This window comes from Mugil cephalus, chromosome 10, assembly GCF_022458985.1.
Source record: "Mugil cephalus isolate CIBA_MC_2020 chromosome 10, CIBA_Mcephalus_1.1, whole genome shotgun sequence".
Lineage (NCBI taxonomy): Eukaryota > Metazoa > Chordata > Actinopteri > Mugiliformes > Mugilidae > Mugil > Mugil cephalus.
Window position 1 is genome coordinate 25,154,738 of NC_061779.1, and position 14,787 is coordinate 25,169,524.

Consider the following 14,787-nt stretch of genomic DNA (forward strand, 5'->3'; position numbering starts at 1 on the left):
CAAACTGACCTATTATTAGGAGTTCCCACTTTTCTGTACCAGTGCACTTAACTCAGCACAAACCATTTTGTTTGTTGTAGCGAATGGCTGGCTGAAGTGGAGGAGCCTAGAAGATCTCCAGGGAAATGGCTTTGATTCAGCAACAACATCTAAATGGGATTTTATACCTGTCATTGGTATGATGGAGAGCCACCCGTGTGTGTGTGTGTGTGTGTGTGTGTGTGTGTGTGTGTGGTAGGTACCTGGGACCTGTTCTGAAGAAGTTCTCCTGCATTCATTAGTTCTTCTGCTCCAGCCTCCTGTGACCTCACTGACAGAACACAGGTTACAAGGAAGTCATGGAAATCATCTAAACATGTCCACGATAACTTCAACGCTGTCAGTAACAACTCCAGCCAACAAATCCAGCGTCCCTAACAACGACTTGAGATCCAAGCACAGTTTTGCGCTCTGTATGCAAATAAGCACCACCTTTACTTAGGAGGCAGCAGAACGTTATGACAGCTGCTGTCCCTTATGGTTCTCTATACTGCCACACAAGATACACATAAATAATAATAACAACAAGTGTCAACCGTTCCACACACACAGTAACAATGTGGCAGGTCATTTTGCACAGTAATATTTGGTTCAAAGTGTAATTCCCCACCACTTGTCATGAAATACTCCAGCACTCAACCCCTAAACAAACACAAACACACATCAGTGAGTTTTAGAGGAGCTCATAGGTTGATATTCTTACTGTTTGCTAAGGTAACGGACTCCTGGCGTGGGATTCATATTAAACACACACATATGAGAGGGGTGTTATCTTCTGATGTAACTCTGACCACGGAGCAGAAAGCCAGTGCAACTACAGATCATTGCACCAATCAAAACACTGAATGAACTCACAAAATGTATCTGAAATGTGGAGGCACCAGTCGTGCAGAAACACAACTTGTCTCCCACTACCAGATCTGTGCGACTTCAGCTTGTGTGTGTTGTACAGTTCACACACCAGTTGCTGGACCCTTTCCCTCTTTGACCTGGTTTCAATTCATTCTTTAGATATTGTCCAGTGTGTGCTCTGTTCACCTTTGACCTGAAAATGTTTAAAGCTCTACCCTGATTTCTGTGTTTCGTTGAAAGAGTAAAGGCACATCAGGTTAATGTACAGCTCTACTTAAAGACTTTATTTCAGTATCAAAATTCTACAAATGTGCTACATTCCTGTTTGAGTGTAATGGCAACGTTGTCTCCTCACACAAGCTGCGCTGCTTATACCTGTCCAACGGGGGGCGCCAACGTGCCCTCAAGAGTCTGTTCGGCATTTTTCTGAATGACGGCCTCTTGTTTCTCCCACAGCTGACGAGCCACTTGACAGCTTTGATCCAGAGTCAGTTTTACTTACTTGTCAATACTCAGTTTTAAAACGAACAACAACAACAACAAATAGCCCTTTATCTTTGCTGCTCAGTGAAACCAAGCTCATCTGAACAGCAGGAAATAAAAATCTGAGATAAACCACGTTCTCCAAACTCGTTCCACTGTCACTTATGTTCAAGTAAAACAAAAAAGATCCTTTGGCTACCGACTCAGTATTTTCTTTTAAGTCTCCTTCAACGTCCTGGTGCTGCTTTCATCCACGTACGTGGATTTTTCTTGGCTTATATCCAGTGGTGGAGGACCAATGCAACCAGCAGTGAGACAGAGAAAAGAGAGTGTGACAGGGAGATGGCCGACGCCCCACCACAGTCCTTAGCGTCCTCCTGTTGAGCAAATTGAACATATTCACATTAATAGGAACATAAACAATAAATTCCCTGATTTACATCATTAAGGAGAAGCTGCTTGATTTCCTAAATAATCACTTATTCATAGCACACTAGTGAGCAAATGTTGAGTAGTTCGTTTAACAGCAATTCACTGACCACAGTGCCACAGCTGCTACCAGGAGGCTTTACTATGAATCATATGTAGCCTACATATCTGTGTGATGAAAAGGAATGTGTTTTCAGTAACTCTGTGACATCCTTGTGCTACATAAAGAAGGGGTTTGTCACATTCCACAACATTTCTATTGGATTTAAGTCAGGACTTTGACTGGGTCATTCCTAGACATTAACTTTAACCATTCTCTTGTAGAAAGACTTGTGTGCTTGTCATTATACAAAGGAAGAAGGTTGTCTTGGGGTTGTCTTGCTGTATGACCCAGTTTCTAGGAGACCCTGTCAGATTCAGCTCACAGGCAGATGTCCTGGCATTTCTGTTAGGATTCTCTGGTGTAATTCAGAATTCATTTGCCTACCAATGACAAGCTGTCCTGGCCCAGATACCCGAACAAGGTCATTACCACCCCTGTGTTTTATGGATGGGTGAGGTTCTGAGGGTAGAATGCAGTGTTGTTTTGACTCCAAACCTGACATCCTTCATTTAAACAAAACAATACTTCTTTGGTCCCAATTGTCTTCTGGTTTGTCCAGGTGATGTTTAACTAACTGCAGATGGGCAGAAATTCAGTTTGAGTGTTCTGCAGAAGATGGATTCATGAACATTAACATCAGCCAATGTGAGAGGTCTTTAGTAGTTACCCTGGTTCCTTTGTGACCTCTCAGACTATCATGCATCTTGCATCAAGATCTTTGTTGGTTAACTTCTCCTGTCAACCTCTTAAATCTCATCCTTCTGTTCACAATCTGTCTGATGTGGATTTGTGGATTTCAAACTCTTTAGAGATGGTTTTGTAACCTTTTCCATCTCTTTTTCTGAGCTCCTCAGATAGCTCCTTTGTGGCCGTCATACACCACCACTAACAACAAGCACGTGTTGTGAAGGTCATACCTGATATTAAAAGAAAACTAAAAGGACACTGAACGATACTTGGGCCTAGTTACTTTGATCCCTTGATCATTGATTACACTGAGCCCATCTGGACACATGGACTTTAATTTGGCCTAGAAATGAACTTGTAATGCATTTACATTTATACCTCACAGATATGTAATATTGGCTCATTTCCCTGAATTAACAAATACATAAAACAGATATGAAACAGATACACAAGTACGTATGAATCATTATGCAGAAATGTAAAATATTCTGAAGGGTGGAAACACTTTTTTAGTGGTTCTCTATACAAATGTATTTGTATTTAAGAATATTTCAAAAATAAACATGTTCTGTGAAATGTTCTTTAGAACGATATGGGTCAGATATGCCATATTCCCTTCACTTTACACTGTTGCATTTTCAGTCTGGGTGTCACACTGAACTAACTGCTGCAGTGCAGCCACAAATTACTTTTCCATTTCGTAAACACATACTGTACATTTAGCTAAATTTGAATCTAGGGAACAGCTGACTGCAGATTAGAACATAACTTGATTAGAAACACAGCAAGTTATGTAACAGAGGCCTGACTGATGATTTTATTGAATTGAATTATTTATAGGCTGCGTCCTCCAAGCCTCCAAGACTATGGAACCTACTAGGTTTTTGCCTTGTCGTGCTCTCTCATTATAGTCTGCAGCTTGACAGAAGTTTGTTTATCTTGATTCTCCTGCTCTTCTTTTCTCTCTCTCTACTCTGTATCTTCCTGGCTGGTCTTAGTCAGATGGGTCCTGCTCAAGGTTTCTTGCCAGGAGTTGTTTCTTGCCACTGTCGCCTTCAGGCTGCTCTGGAGGTTTCAGGTCAGTTTTTGTAAAGCGTGTTGGGACAATTTGTATTGTTATTGACGCTATATAAATAAAATTGAATTGAATTGAATTGAATTATGGCATTAGATGATAGTGCTATATTTTTGTATGTTTGTTTAAATTCGGTTTCAGTATGTAATGTGTCCAAAGAGTTATCTGAATGCCTGTTGGGAGACTTGGCTCTGACCTTTGGGTGGTAGGAGTGGCAGGACTCTGGACGTCGTCGCACCTTCTGAGATTTCATCCTGTTGCACTTCACTGTGGCGTTATGTTCACAGATGTTAAAGAAGAAACATTCATTACTGCTGAATATATAGTTTTCTTTACTATTAAATGTTGTTTTAATCCAAACAAAAGTAAAACCACAATCCAAAAATAACAAACTAAACAGAAATTTATTAGAAGCACTGTGTGTTTCTGAAGTCCAGCAACCTATTTGAGGACAAATAAATGTAACCAGTGTTTACTGATAACAATAATAACTTCCTTAAGTTCCTTTCTTCCCCGATTGTGTATTTATCTGTGCAGAAGAGGAGAACTCAGCACAAATGTGATATTTTGATGAGTGTGATGGTGTTGCCTCCCTGCACCGAGCCTGTCTGCCTGTCTGTATCCAGTAGGGGGCAGCCTTGTTGAGTATGTGAAGGATATATTTAATCTCTTTGGGCTCCAGTAGGATGGGTCCATACTGACGAGAGCAGTCACAGTCGGCCTGGGTCACAACCATCACCAAGTTACTGTCGGGAATCTGCTGCACCACAAACATCCTGAAACCACAACAAGTTTCAGCCAGTCAGTATCAGTCACTTCAAGATTAGTTTAACTGCTGCTTAATTACCAGCAAAGAAAAAACAGATAATTATCGCAACATCTGAATACCATCAACTGACAATCAACAGTTAATTAACCCCTAGTTTTAATGAACTGGCATCTATCCAGTTAATCTAATCTTATTTGATTAGATTAATCACAGTAATGAAAGTCTAAATGAAACCTAACTTTGAGAATTTTTTATTTATAAGGTGAAAAACGTGTGTCATACTTCTGGCAGCGTCCACACTTAATGAGACTGTTGGCCTCTCTCACAGACGGGTCGTACATGAAGCCGGGATACGCTGTGTCGCAGGGCTGCAGCAGCTCCACTTTCTTCTGCTTATGACCTGAGAAACACACACAACATTACTACACTTGTGACTAGTCATTTTCTATTGTGCACTCATCAAGTACAAAACAGATGATCGTTCCAACTTTTCTGTCTCTGTCCTATTTTTTCTCTTCATAAATTCAACCACACACGTATGTGGGCCATAGATCACTTACTTGTGTGGTAGCCAGCTTTGGCTGAATGGATGAAGATGAAACACAGTGACGACACAGAGGGCAAGGCCATGTGATGTGATGATGAAGATGGAGAGATGACGATGAGGCGGCCGTTGAAATGAGACATAAAGCAGTGACATTGTGGATGATGAATGAAAAACAAACGCTACAAGTGTTTGTCTGTTCGCAGCTCCTCTGACAGATCTAATCTTTTTAATCTTTTCACAGCTTCAATGATCTTCTATATTCCAATCTGCTGTTGTTCAGTACATGTTCCAAAGCCTGCTCATCCTAAACGGTGAAGAGAAATCTTCACATAATATCATATGGTTTGACATTGTTTGTTCCCCAGTCTAGTCTCGGTTTAAATGTAAGTTGTCATTACATCGGCACATATAAATACAGCGTTTGATTTCATGTGACAAAAATGCTTCCTTAATATAGTGAATACTTTTATAAAGGAGAACAGAGGACTCATAGTGAGTCTCATCACATATTAGCATCAACAGTCACAGGAAGCTCAGCAAAAGCAGAGAGACTGCAGTGGCTAGAGGAGAGGAAGTGAAGAGGAATGACTCTAAGGACAACCATGTGAAAGTTTGTCACAATTCTGAATTATGTCAAATGCCACATTGTCTTTGATCTCCAAACTCTCGTTAACTTGGACTCCTCGAGTCATACCTTCAGCTGCGGCTATCGGCAACACCAGGGGTAATAAAACCTTTGACCACTGTGTAGAAAAGTAGCAATCACCTTAGGTATTATTGTTGATTTTGTGAGGAACATGTCTGAACCTTTCAATAGCTGTGAGGGTATTAGTCTGGATGACAGTGGTGCACAGCTTAACATTTCTTTTCAAGATCATCACTTTGCAACAAGAGACAGAGATAGAGTGACCTCAGACGGAGGATCATCACAACACCTTACCGTCCACAAAATAATCAGAGTGCCAGAGACCACAGAGGTTAAAGTCCAGGAGGAACCTGGCACGAGACACAAACACCTTGTTAGAGACAAAAAGACTGTGTAACATTCAACTCCTACTGAGATCACACTAATGAATTGAATTCACACACAAGGAAATAATCAATTCTTATATACTTTTAATGGAGTGAGAGTGAGTACCCCTACCACCTTAACACTTCACTGCTAAATATTTTTTAATTGACACTTACATGAGTGCGTTGGAGAAGACCCATTTGAGCAAAGCCATGATGTTGAAGAACGGCTGCAGGAGGGAAACATCAACACAAATGTTTGGATTTTTTTCGGATTTGGGAACAACCTGTCAGATTAACTTAATACCACAGCTAAGTCCCTGTTAACAGTGGAACGCAGTGATGAGACTCACACTGAGCAGAGGTCGAGCGCTGCTGGCGTGATGGTGGCTGTTCTTACACATTGCCTGGTAGTCAAACAACGACACCCTGCAGAAAACAAATGGTTAAATCAGTGACATATGCGGAGACAGAAGATCAAGAGATTTTTGTTTTTGCACAGAGGTTCACATGAGATTTCTTATGTTTTGGGAACAATCCACAGGAATAAGACAGTTCACACTGACCAGCAGCTTCTGTCAGCTTGTTTTTCGCAAACAGTGAAACAAAACACTTTTTTTAAAAATTGGAATATGTACCATCACTCACTCCCCAAGACCAAGAGTGTTACTTGAAAAATTTAACCTTAACAGACGGGACCAGACTGGCCGACCTATACCCAATAACACAATGGAAGGAGGATCAAAAAGGATTAGCTTCTGGTCCTATCCTCTCATTTTATCACAGGTTTCTCTGATTGTTTTTACTCAGGGTGACAGCTGGTATGCAATAAAATTTCTGTATGAAACTATTAATGGTACTTCTAGTTTTGGGACCCTATAACACAGCAAGATAACATTTTGATAACAGAGGTCGTTGTGGTTTTTGCCTCCAGTTAACCTCCGTAACGTAGGAGGAGGTTAACTGGAGGTAACACTACCTATGTATCTAGATACCTAGTATCACCTATACCTAGTACCTAGTACCTAGCCAGTTAGTAGCAGAGAAGAGACTGCCAGTATTCTGGGCTACGCCAAAGCAGTCAAAAAACTCAACTTTCTTTGCCAGAAACCCTCATATTGTTTTAAAATAAAAAGTTTTGTCCAATACTTTTTGAACATTCCCATCTTGATCAGCGATGCCATGACAGACCCATCGACCTCGCCAAAGAAACGCCCAACCTGGAAAAGACAATGCGATATTTGTAGTTACAATTCAGCAAAATGAATGTAAGAACAGTCAGTGTAAAGTAATATTAGAATGAAACAGGAAATGAACACCATTTCAATATGTTTGCTAACCCATCCATCCACCCTGACCTCCTCCTTTTTCACAGTCGCCAGCGGAGGCAGTCACAATGAAACAAGCACAAACAGCGTATGGTGTTTTTCTGGGAGGGCAGTCTCAATCAGAGAAACCAGCTATGCTAAAGAACGTCGCTGTGGAAGAGGATCAGGAACTGCTGCACAGATTTACTGGGCCGATGGACACAGTGACATTTGGAAAGAAATAGTAAAGATATAGCAGCATGTAACTCACTCTAAACCCTCATGGTGTCAGTTTGGGTGTGGATTAAACAAAGAGAAAGTCAGTTTTATGGATTATGGTAGGTGGGTTTGTAAATATGACAAAGCCAGGGTACTACACCTAGTCCTTATGCTAAAACCTCTATAGTGTGATCATATCCTGGCTCAGTAGTAATGTATGTCCAGCTCAATGAACCCCCTGAAACTGAACTTCAGCAGTAAATAACATTATTCTCTCTGCGGTCTATTCAATTTATGGAGGAAATTCCCCTCTATTATACTAAGAAATATGTGTAATCAGATTTTAGATACAGCATGTAGATGTAAAGGAAGATTTTAGAGACTTAAAGTCATTCCTGTGTGTGAGGGTCTGCAGTGTGTTGGTTCTCTCTGGCCCTCAGCAGCAGCAGCAGCAGCAGCAGCAGAGTCTGAATTATTCAGAGCATTTTGTCTCAGTGGCTCTATTCACGTTTTACAAGCTGTTCTCTGCCCACACTTCATCTTGGTCTGGATGGGATTCTCTCAGTAGGCTCTGAGGATTCACAGGTTGCTGAATTTTAGAAGGTAGAGGCTGCTTACAACAATGCTTGACCCTACGTTTTCCTGACAGCAGCAGTTGATGCGGAGGGTAAACACATTGGAATAAACATAAAATCAAAGGTGCACAAGTAGCAGGAGCACTGCTGACGCACAGCAGCAAAGAGAACAAGCTCTCATTACAGTCTCTAAAGGATTCAACGAGGAAATTGACTCAGTATAATCTGGACCACAAAACCACCTGGAAAGAACTGCTAAGGCTGATATAACATAGTCCATAAATCTTAATCTGAGCAAGACAGCAGCAGCAGTAGCAAGCAGGGTCATATATTTAAACCAGGAGAAAGGGAAACGTCTGCCTGTACGACCAACAGACATCTCAACTACATGGGCCTGTTTCACAAAATTGATCCGTGAGCAACATAAACAATACCTGCAACCAAATTTCCAAACTCAACAATCTTCATCTATGCACTTGCATGGATTTCCAGTGCCAAAGTAAACACTAGTAAATCTTTCTGCAAGGGGGAAATGCTAGTGTTTAACTTAAAGCAGACAACAAATTGATTACAGTGTTGGATTTAAGGCTTTTGCCCTGACTTACAGTTTTCATGTTTTCTTTCTGCTCCATTATTTGGAAGAATCACAGAATTTTTTTTTTTTTTTGCGTCCTTCCTATAGTCTGTTTTTTTTGGTGGGTTTCTGCAACAGGTTCCAGACAGGACCGTGGATGGCATTTCCCGTGCACACCGCCAGCAACAAGCCTTCTGTTTTGCTTGGTCACCCGCTACACTTCCTCTTGCTGACCTATTTCTTTTAGTCAGCACTGACTTAATTTCTCTCCTGATTAAATATTTACCCTGCCCTGCAATGCACTATGAGCTTCACCTTCACACCACAGCGGCTTCGGCACTGGGGAGGACTCTAGGCATTTCCACAAGCTCCCTCAAAAAGCCCACAGCTCAGCAAAACATGGAGGAAGCACTTCATCATAATATCTGCTTAGTAAGGCCACTGGGAACGCAATAGAAATGCAAATAATGAAAAATGAGCTTTACAGCAAATGATTCTTTTTTTAAGTTTACCCTACACAACGATATTTTGCTGCTGTGCGTAGAGGCTGTAGCTCCTCTTAATCATTCTTCAGTAATGCTGCGAGTATCTCACCTCCTCTACTTCTGAAAAGGAGGAAGGATCATTTAAAATAAAGTGATAAATCTAAGTGATATTGATCGGATAATGCACTAGTTGGACCAAACGTCTCTCACACACGTCTCACAGTATAAACCTATTCTTATAGGTTATCTAATAAAACACGAAAACACCTCTGATCTCAAAAAACTCAAACATGCTAAGTTTTAGTCCCCAGTTTAATTGTCTTGAAGCACGTTGACAGAAATCGGTGCAGCAAGAATGTGAATAATACGGCTGAGCTCCAGCTGCCAGTTCCTGTCAGCACACATTTAGCATTTTGTTGTAATGGACTCATCATTTACTGACTGGAATTCTCAAGGAGGCAGACCATTAAATTAGGCAAAATAAATGGCCGCTTCAAACAAAACAAAAAACTGGTGTCGTACTCAATCAGTATGCAATAGATTTGTCCAAATGCGCAACACTTCTGCTTCACCACTGCCGTCAGCCTGGTCAGCTTCATGTGTTATGACATAAGAGAAAACTCGACAGCATCTCTTTGTCTGCTCACTTGCATTCGCTGGACTGCTCTATGACAGTCATTGCAGCCCTGACATCCGTACGCGGTCAGTGTGCGATAACCAAACCTTGTTTGACCTCGGCTGAGGCTGTTCGTGGCCACTGAAATCACTCCCTCACATCAAGATCACAGACGTGACTGCTGATGTGAATCTGAAGTTCGGGAGGAAGATTAAATGAGTCAAAAATAGACAGAAACATTCAGACGGAGCAGGAGAGCTGGGGCATGAACTGGGAGTGGCTGCTCAGCTGAGTATGTGTGTGTATGTGCATTTATGTTTCGCATGGTGGGCTCAGGATTAATCCCCAGTAATATGGCTCTTAAAGGGCCGAGTTAATCCAGAGCTAACGAGCAGCTGTCAGATGGACAGCAGGCTCACAGTATGCACATCTCTCCACACTTCAGAATGATCAACAACACGAGGTCTGAGCAAATGGTCTAACTGGAGGTATTTCATTTAGTGTTTGATTGTTATTCAGTTAAACTGTCTAAGACACATGGCATTATACGGCACATATATTATATGTATGTACTTTATATATACACACATGAGTCATAACATTGTGACCTAATACTGTGTAGTTCTGTTTAGTGCTTCCAAAATAGTTCTGACTCATCAGAGAATGCACATTAAGCCTTCTGAGGGTGTCCTGTGGTGTCTGGTAACAGAATGTTGTTAGTGGGGGTCTTTGGGTCCTATGGGTTGAGGAGAGGGGGCTCTGTGGATCATACCACAGGTACTTGATCAGTTTAGGATCTAGTGAATTTGGAGGCCAGGCTGCATCCTACTGGGGGTGAATGCTGCCATCAAGGAGTGTCATTGCTATGGGGTGGGGGTGTCTGGTCTGGTCAATGTGGGTGCTTCATGTCGAAGTAACATCCACATGAATGAATGTCAGGTCCAAAAGTTTCCCAACAGAACACTGAATTGTCACAAGATGATCAATTTTATTCACTTTGCCTGTCAGTGGTTATACTATTGTGGCTGATTGGTGTATATATCTAAAAATCAAGGTAAAGCACTAGATATGTTTTTGTAGATAAAAGTGCCTCCTCCTCTTGATGTATTCATGACCTTATTACTTGGGATAAAGTCAGAGATTGCGAGTCAAGTAAAAGACTTCCCATGTTGTAATCCGTTCACGACCTCCATTTCAGGGCTGCATAACGTTTGAAGTAAACAGAGACATGTCCAGACACTGCAGAGCTGTGGATCAGTGTCACCTCAGCCTGAATGGGTCATATCTATCATACTTCTGTCAGTTCACTGTGCTCTGAGCTCCGCCCCTCGTCAGATGAAGCTAGTAGGTGTAGCAGCTGTTATATTCCCTATTAATGCATCACACACAGAGATTAAGAACCAAACTGTCCTCAAATCCTACGAGTCGTCCAGATGTTGTTTATGAGCATATTAAATCACCCAAAGAAATGCCGTGAAACTGGAGAATCATCCTGTATCTGACAAATGGGCAGCAAGCCCAAGACTGTGACGCCTGAACACATCACGATTGTCAGAAGAATTGGCTTCTTGACAATAAAGTAGATTCAAGTGAGGAGGTCAAAAAGGTCCTGTTTAATTAAGTGAGGACTTAAAGGACTCAGTATTCCACCTTAAAAAAAAAAATGACCCTCCTCCTTTAAGACAATCTTCATGAAAGGAAAACTAAAGTAGTAGCACACCTCAGTGTTTCCCTTCTGTTTAGGATGTTGAAGGGGGTAGAGTTTAGGGGTAGGGGGCAGCAGTCAATAAGATAACATAAAGCTATCTAGTTTGTTTAGTAAAAGAACAAGGTATCGACCTAGGAAAGACAGCCTTAAATGGCCTCTGATGTGATCTGGCTTTGTATAGAAAATATATACAGAAAATAGAACATAAAATGAACTTTACACCCCTAATATAATGGTAGGAGAGACAGTGCACTTAATAGTTTTGAAATAGTATTTGACACGTGGAGCAATAGATGCCATTTATACTCCGGTTTAAATTGAATTATTGTGGCATACAAGGAAGGAAACAGTCGCCACATGCTAGTGCACCTGCCTCAAACTGATTTTGTGTCCATGTGGGATAAACAAATATACCTACACATGTCCCACATAGACTCAAATCCAAAAAGATCATAAATCCTGAAATCATGACTGATGTTTTATTTGTTTTTGTGTGAATCAACAAGATACAACGTGGATTGTTAGGCTCCTGATGTTGTAGTGGTGTTGACTGGACAGAATGTGTTGGTGTTTCCATGTGGGTTTATAAATGTGGTATCAGATTGGAAATGCCTGAATGTGGTTATTCAAAATGTGATTAACATCTAATAACTATCTCATCATCCTAAACACAGACAGGTCAGGTCAGGTGATGGCCCTTACCTCGTTCCTCTCTTTGGACAGCAGGATGAAGCCGTTGTTGTCAACAAGAAAGCAGTTCAAATCCTGGACAAAAAGAAGCGAAAAAAAAAGTGTCTCTCTGATTTATTTATTTTTTTGTCAACATAAAGGGCTGATACAGTGGGGGAAATAAGTATTTGATCCCCTGCTGAATTTGTAAGTTTGCCCACTTCCATAGAAATGATCAGACTCTGGTTTTTATGGTTGTTTACTGGTTATGGGTATAGACAGAATATCAGTCGAAAATGCATAAAAAACACACAATCTAAAACTTATAAATTGTTATGTATTTTATTAAGGAAATAAGTATTTGATCCCCAAGCACAACACAAGTCAGTACTTTGTAGAGAAACCTTTGTTGGCAAGCACAGCGATGAGACGTTTCTTGTAGTTGGTCACCAGGTTTGCACACAGCGCAGGAGGGATTTTGGCCCATTCATCTTTACAGACAGTCTCTAAATCCTTCAAGTTTCTTGGCTGCCTCTTGGAAACTCGGAGCTTCAGCTCCCTCCACAGGTTTTCGATCGGGTTAAGGTCTGGAGACTGACTAGGCCACTCCATGACCTTAATATGCTTCTTCTTGAGCCACTCCTTTGTTGTCCTGGCAGTATGTTTTGGGTCATTGTCATGTCGGAAAACCCACCCACGAGGCATCTTCAGTGTTCTTGCTGAGGAAAGAAGGTTTTTGTCCAAGATGTTACAGTACATGGCTGCATTCATTGGCCCCATAATGCGGTGAAGTTGCCCTGTACCCTTTGCTGAAAAACAGCCCCAAAACATGATGTTTCCACCTCCATGCTTAACCGTGGGTATGGTGTTCTTTGGGTCATACTCACGTTTTTTCATCCTCCAAACACGGCGGGTCGAGTTAATGCCAAATAGCTCAACTTTGGTTTCGTCAGACCACAGCACTTTCTCCCAAGCCTTCTCTGAGTCATTTAGATGTTCACTGGCAAACTTAAGGCGGGCCTGTACATGTGCCTTCTTGAGCAGGGGGACCTTGCGGGCACTGCAAGAGTTCAATCCATAACGGCGCAGTGTGTTGCCAACTGTTTTCTTGGTGACGGAGGTCCCAACTGCTTCCAGATCATTAACAAGCTCCTGCCGTGTTGTTTTAGGCTGCTCCCTCACCTTTCTCATCATCATCCTCACTCCATGAGGCGAGATTTTGCGGGGAGCTCCAGACCGAGGACAGTTGATGGTCCTTTTATGGGTCTTCCACTTGCGAATAATGGCACCAATAGTTGTCACCTTCTCACCAAGCCTTTTGCTGATGGTTTTGTAACCTATACCAGCCTTGTGCAGGTCTACAATCTTGTCCCTGACATCTTTTGACAGCTCTTTGGTCTTGCCCATGGTGCTGTAGAAGTTGGAATGTAAGAAACTGATTCTTAGAGCAGGTGTGCTTTATATACATGACGAGTTAAGATCAGGAGTATTGGTAATTAGTTGACTGAGCACAGCTGTGTGCCACATGCGCACCAGCCAATCTGTAGGAGCCTGAATTCTAAGTGAATTGTTGGGGATCAAATACTTATTTCCCTTAATAAAATACATAACAATTTATAACTTTTAGATTGTGTGTTTTTTATGCATTTTCGATTGATATTCTGTCTATACCCATAACCAGTAAACAACCATAAAAACCAGAGTCTGATCATTTATATGGAAGTGGGCAAACTTACAAATTCAGCAGGGGATCAAATACTTATTTCCCCCACTGTATGTGGTGTTGAACGCTGGGTACTTACAGCACTCTCACAGCTGAGAGGACACACGCCTTCAATGTTCGAACACTGTGAAAGGGAGAAAACACAGGGAGATTAAAGAGCCATTGGTCAAAAGATACAAATAAAACTAGCTTTAATAGAATTATTGAGAGTATACTTACATCTGTGTCACTGGGCTGGAAAAGACAACACAGAGTTAAATAGTGAGGCAGAGTTAAATAGACAGAACCACAATTCTTTTAACATTGAAACAACTTATGTTTCCAACTACATGTGGTCTGACCCCAGAGGAAACTCAGGTTGTTTGTTTCTTTTTAGTTGTACTCTCACAACTTAGATTTAAGTAGAGTTTAATAAAGAGCTTTGTTATACACTTGTATTTGTATAAAGGTGCGCTGAAAAACGCTGACAGCTTGAGTTCCCACCTGGTGGCATCAGTTTTCAAAGTCATAAGAATGTGACAGATTTTTGAGATCCGTTTTTGCATCCTGATTTAGAGGTGAAGAGCTCTTTAACTGGTCTATAGACTCCAGAGAATGAAGCAGCCTGGTTTTTAGAATGAATTTCAATCTTTGTGAAGATATAGTAAAAAACACAGCAACTGTAAATGGGTGGCAAATGGATGGAAATGTGTAAGTTGTGTGATTTAGTGTCGGCAGTGAAGCAGTCTTGTAAATACATGAATCCAGCCTGTCATAGCTGTCAGCTTCCATTAATAATGTTATCTACACCATCAACCTCTACGAGACATCTGCACATATACAGCTGCAGCCCTGACTCTGCTCCACTGAACTGTAGGAGACGTTCACAAGGTCGAAGACCCGTGTACAGCGTGTGCATGAGTGTGCATGTCTTGTA

At 41.4% G+C, this 14,787-nt stretch overlaps 1 protein-coding gene across 3 annotated transcripts in view; it reads right to left on the reverse strand.

Moving 5' to 3' along the window:
* Positions 1-1,154: 1,154 nt before the first annotated feature.
* The window catches only part of LOC125015476 (voltage-dependent calcium channel subunit alpha-2/delta-4-like), a 65,392-nt gene continuing 51,759 nt past the window's right edge, over positions 1,155-14,787 (reverse strand). For 2 of the 3 annotated variants that reach the window (XM_047597392.1, XM_047597391.1), the window contains 12 exons: positions 14,091-14,105; positions 13,951-13,995; positions 12,182-12,244; positions 7,145-7,215; positions 6,349-6,424; positions 6,173-6,225; positions 5,925-5,980; positions 4,998-5,018; positions 4,720-4,837; positions 4,329-4,444; positions 3,865-3,947; positions 1,155-1,751 (listed from right to left, as the gene is read on the reverse strand). In XM_047597392.1, coding sequence (XP_047453348.1) covers positions 1,650-1,751; positions 3,865-3,947; positions 4,329-4,444; positions 4,720-4,837; positions 4,998-5,018; positions 5,925-5,980; positions 6,173-6,225; positions 6,349-6,424; positions 7,145-7,215; positions 12,182-12,244; positions 13,951-13,995; positions 14,091-14,105 — 819 coding nt within the window. In that variant the 3' untranslated portion in view covers positions 1,155-1,649. The remainder of the gene's footprint in view (positions 1,752-3,864; positions 3,948-4,328; positions 4,445-4,719; positions 4,838-4,997; positions 5,019-5,924; positions 5,981-6,172; positions 6,226-6,348; positions 6,425-7,144; positions 7,216-12,181; positions 12,245-13,950; positions 13,996-14,090; positions 14,106-14,787) is intronic. The other variant, XM_047597393.1, reaches the window with a different exon arrangement.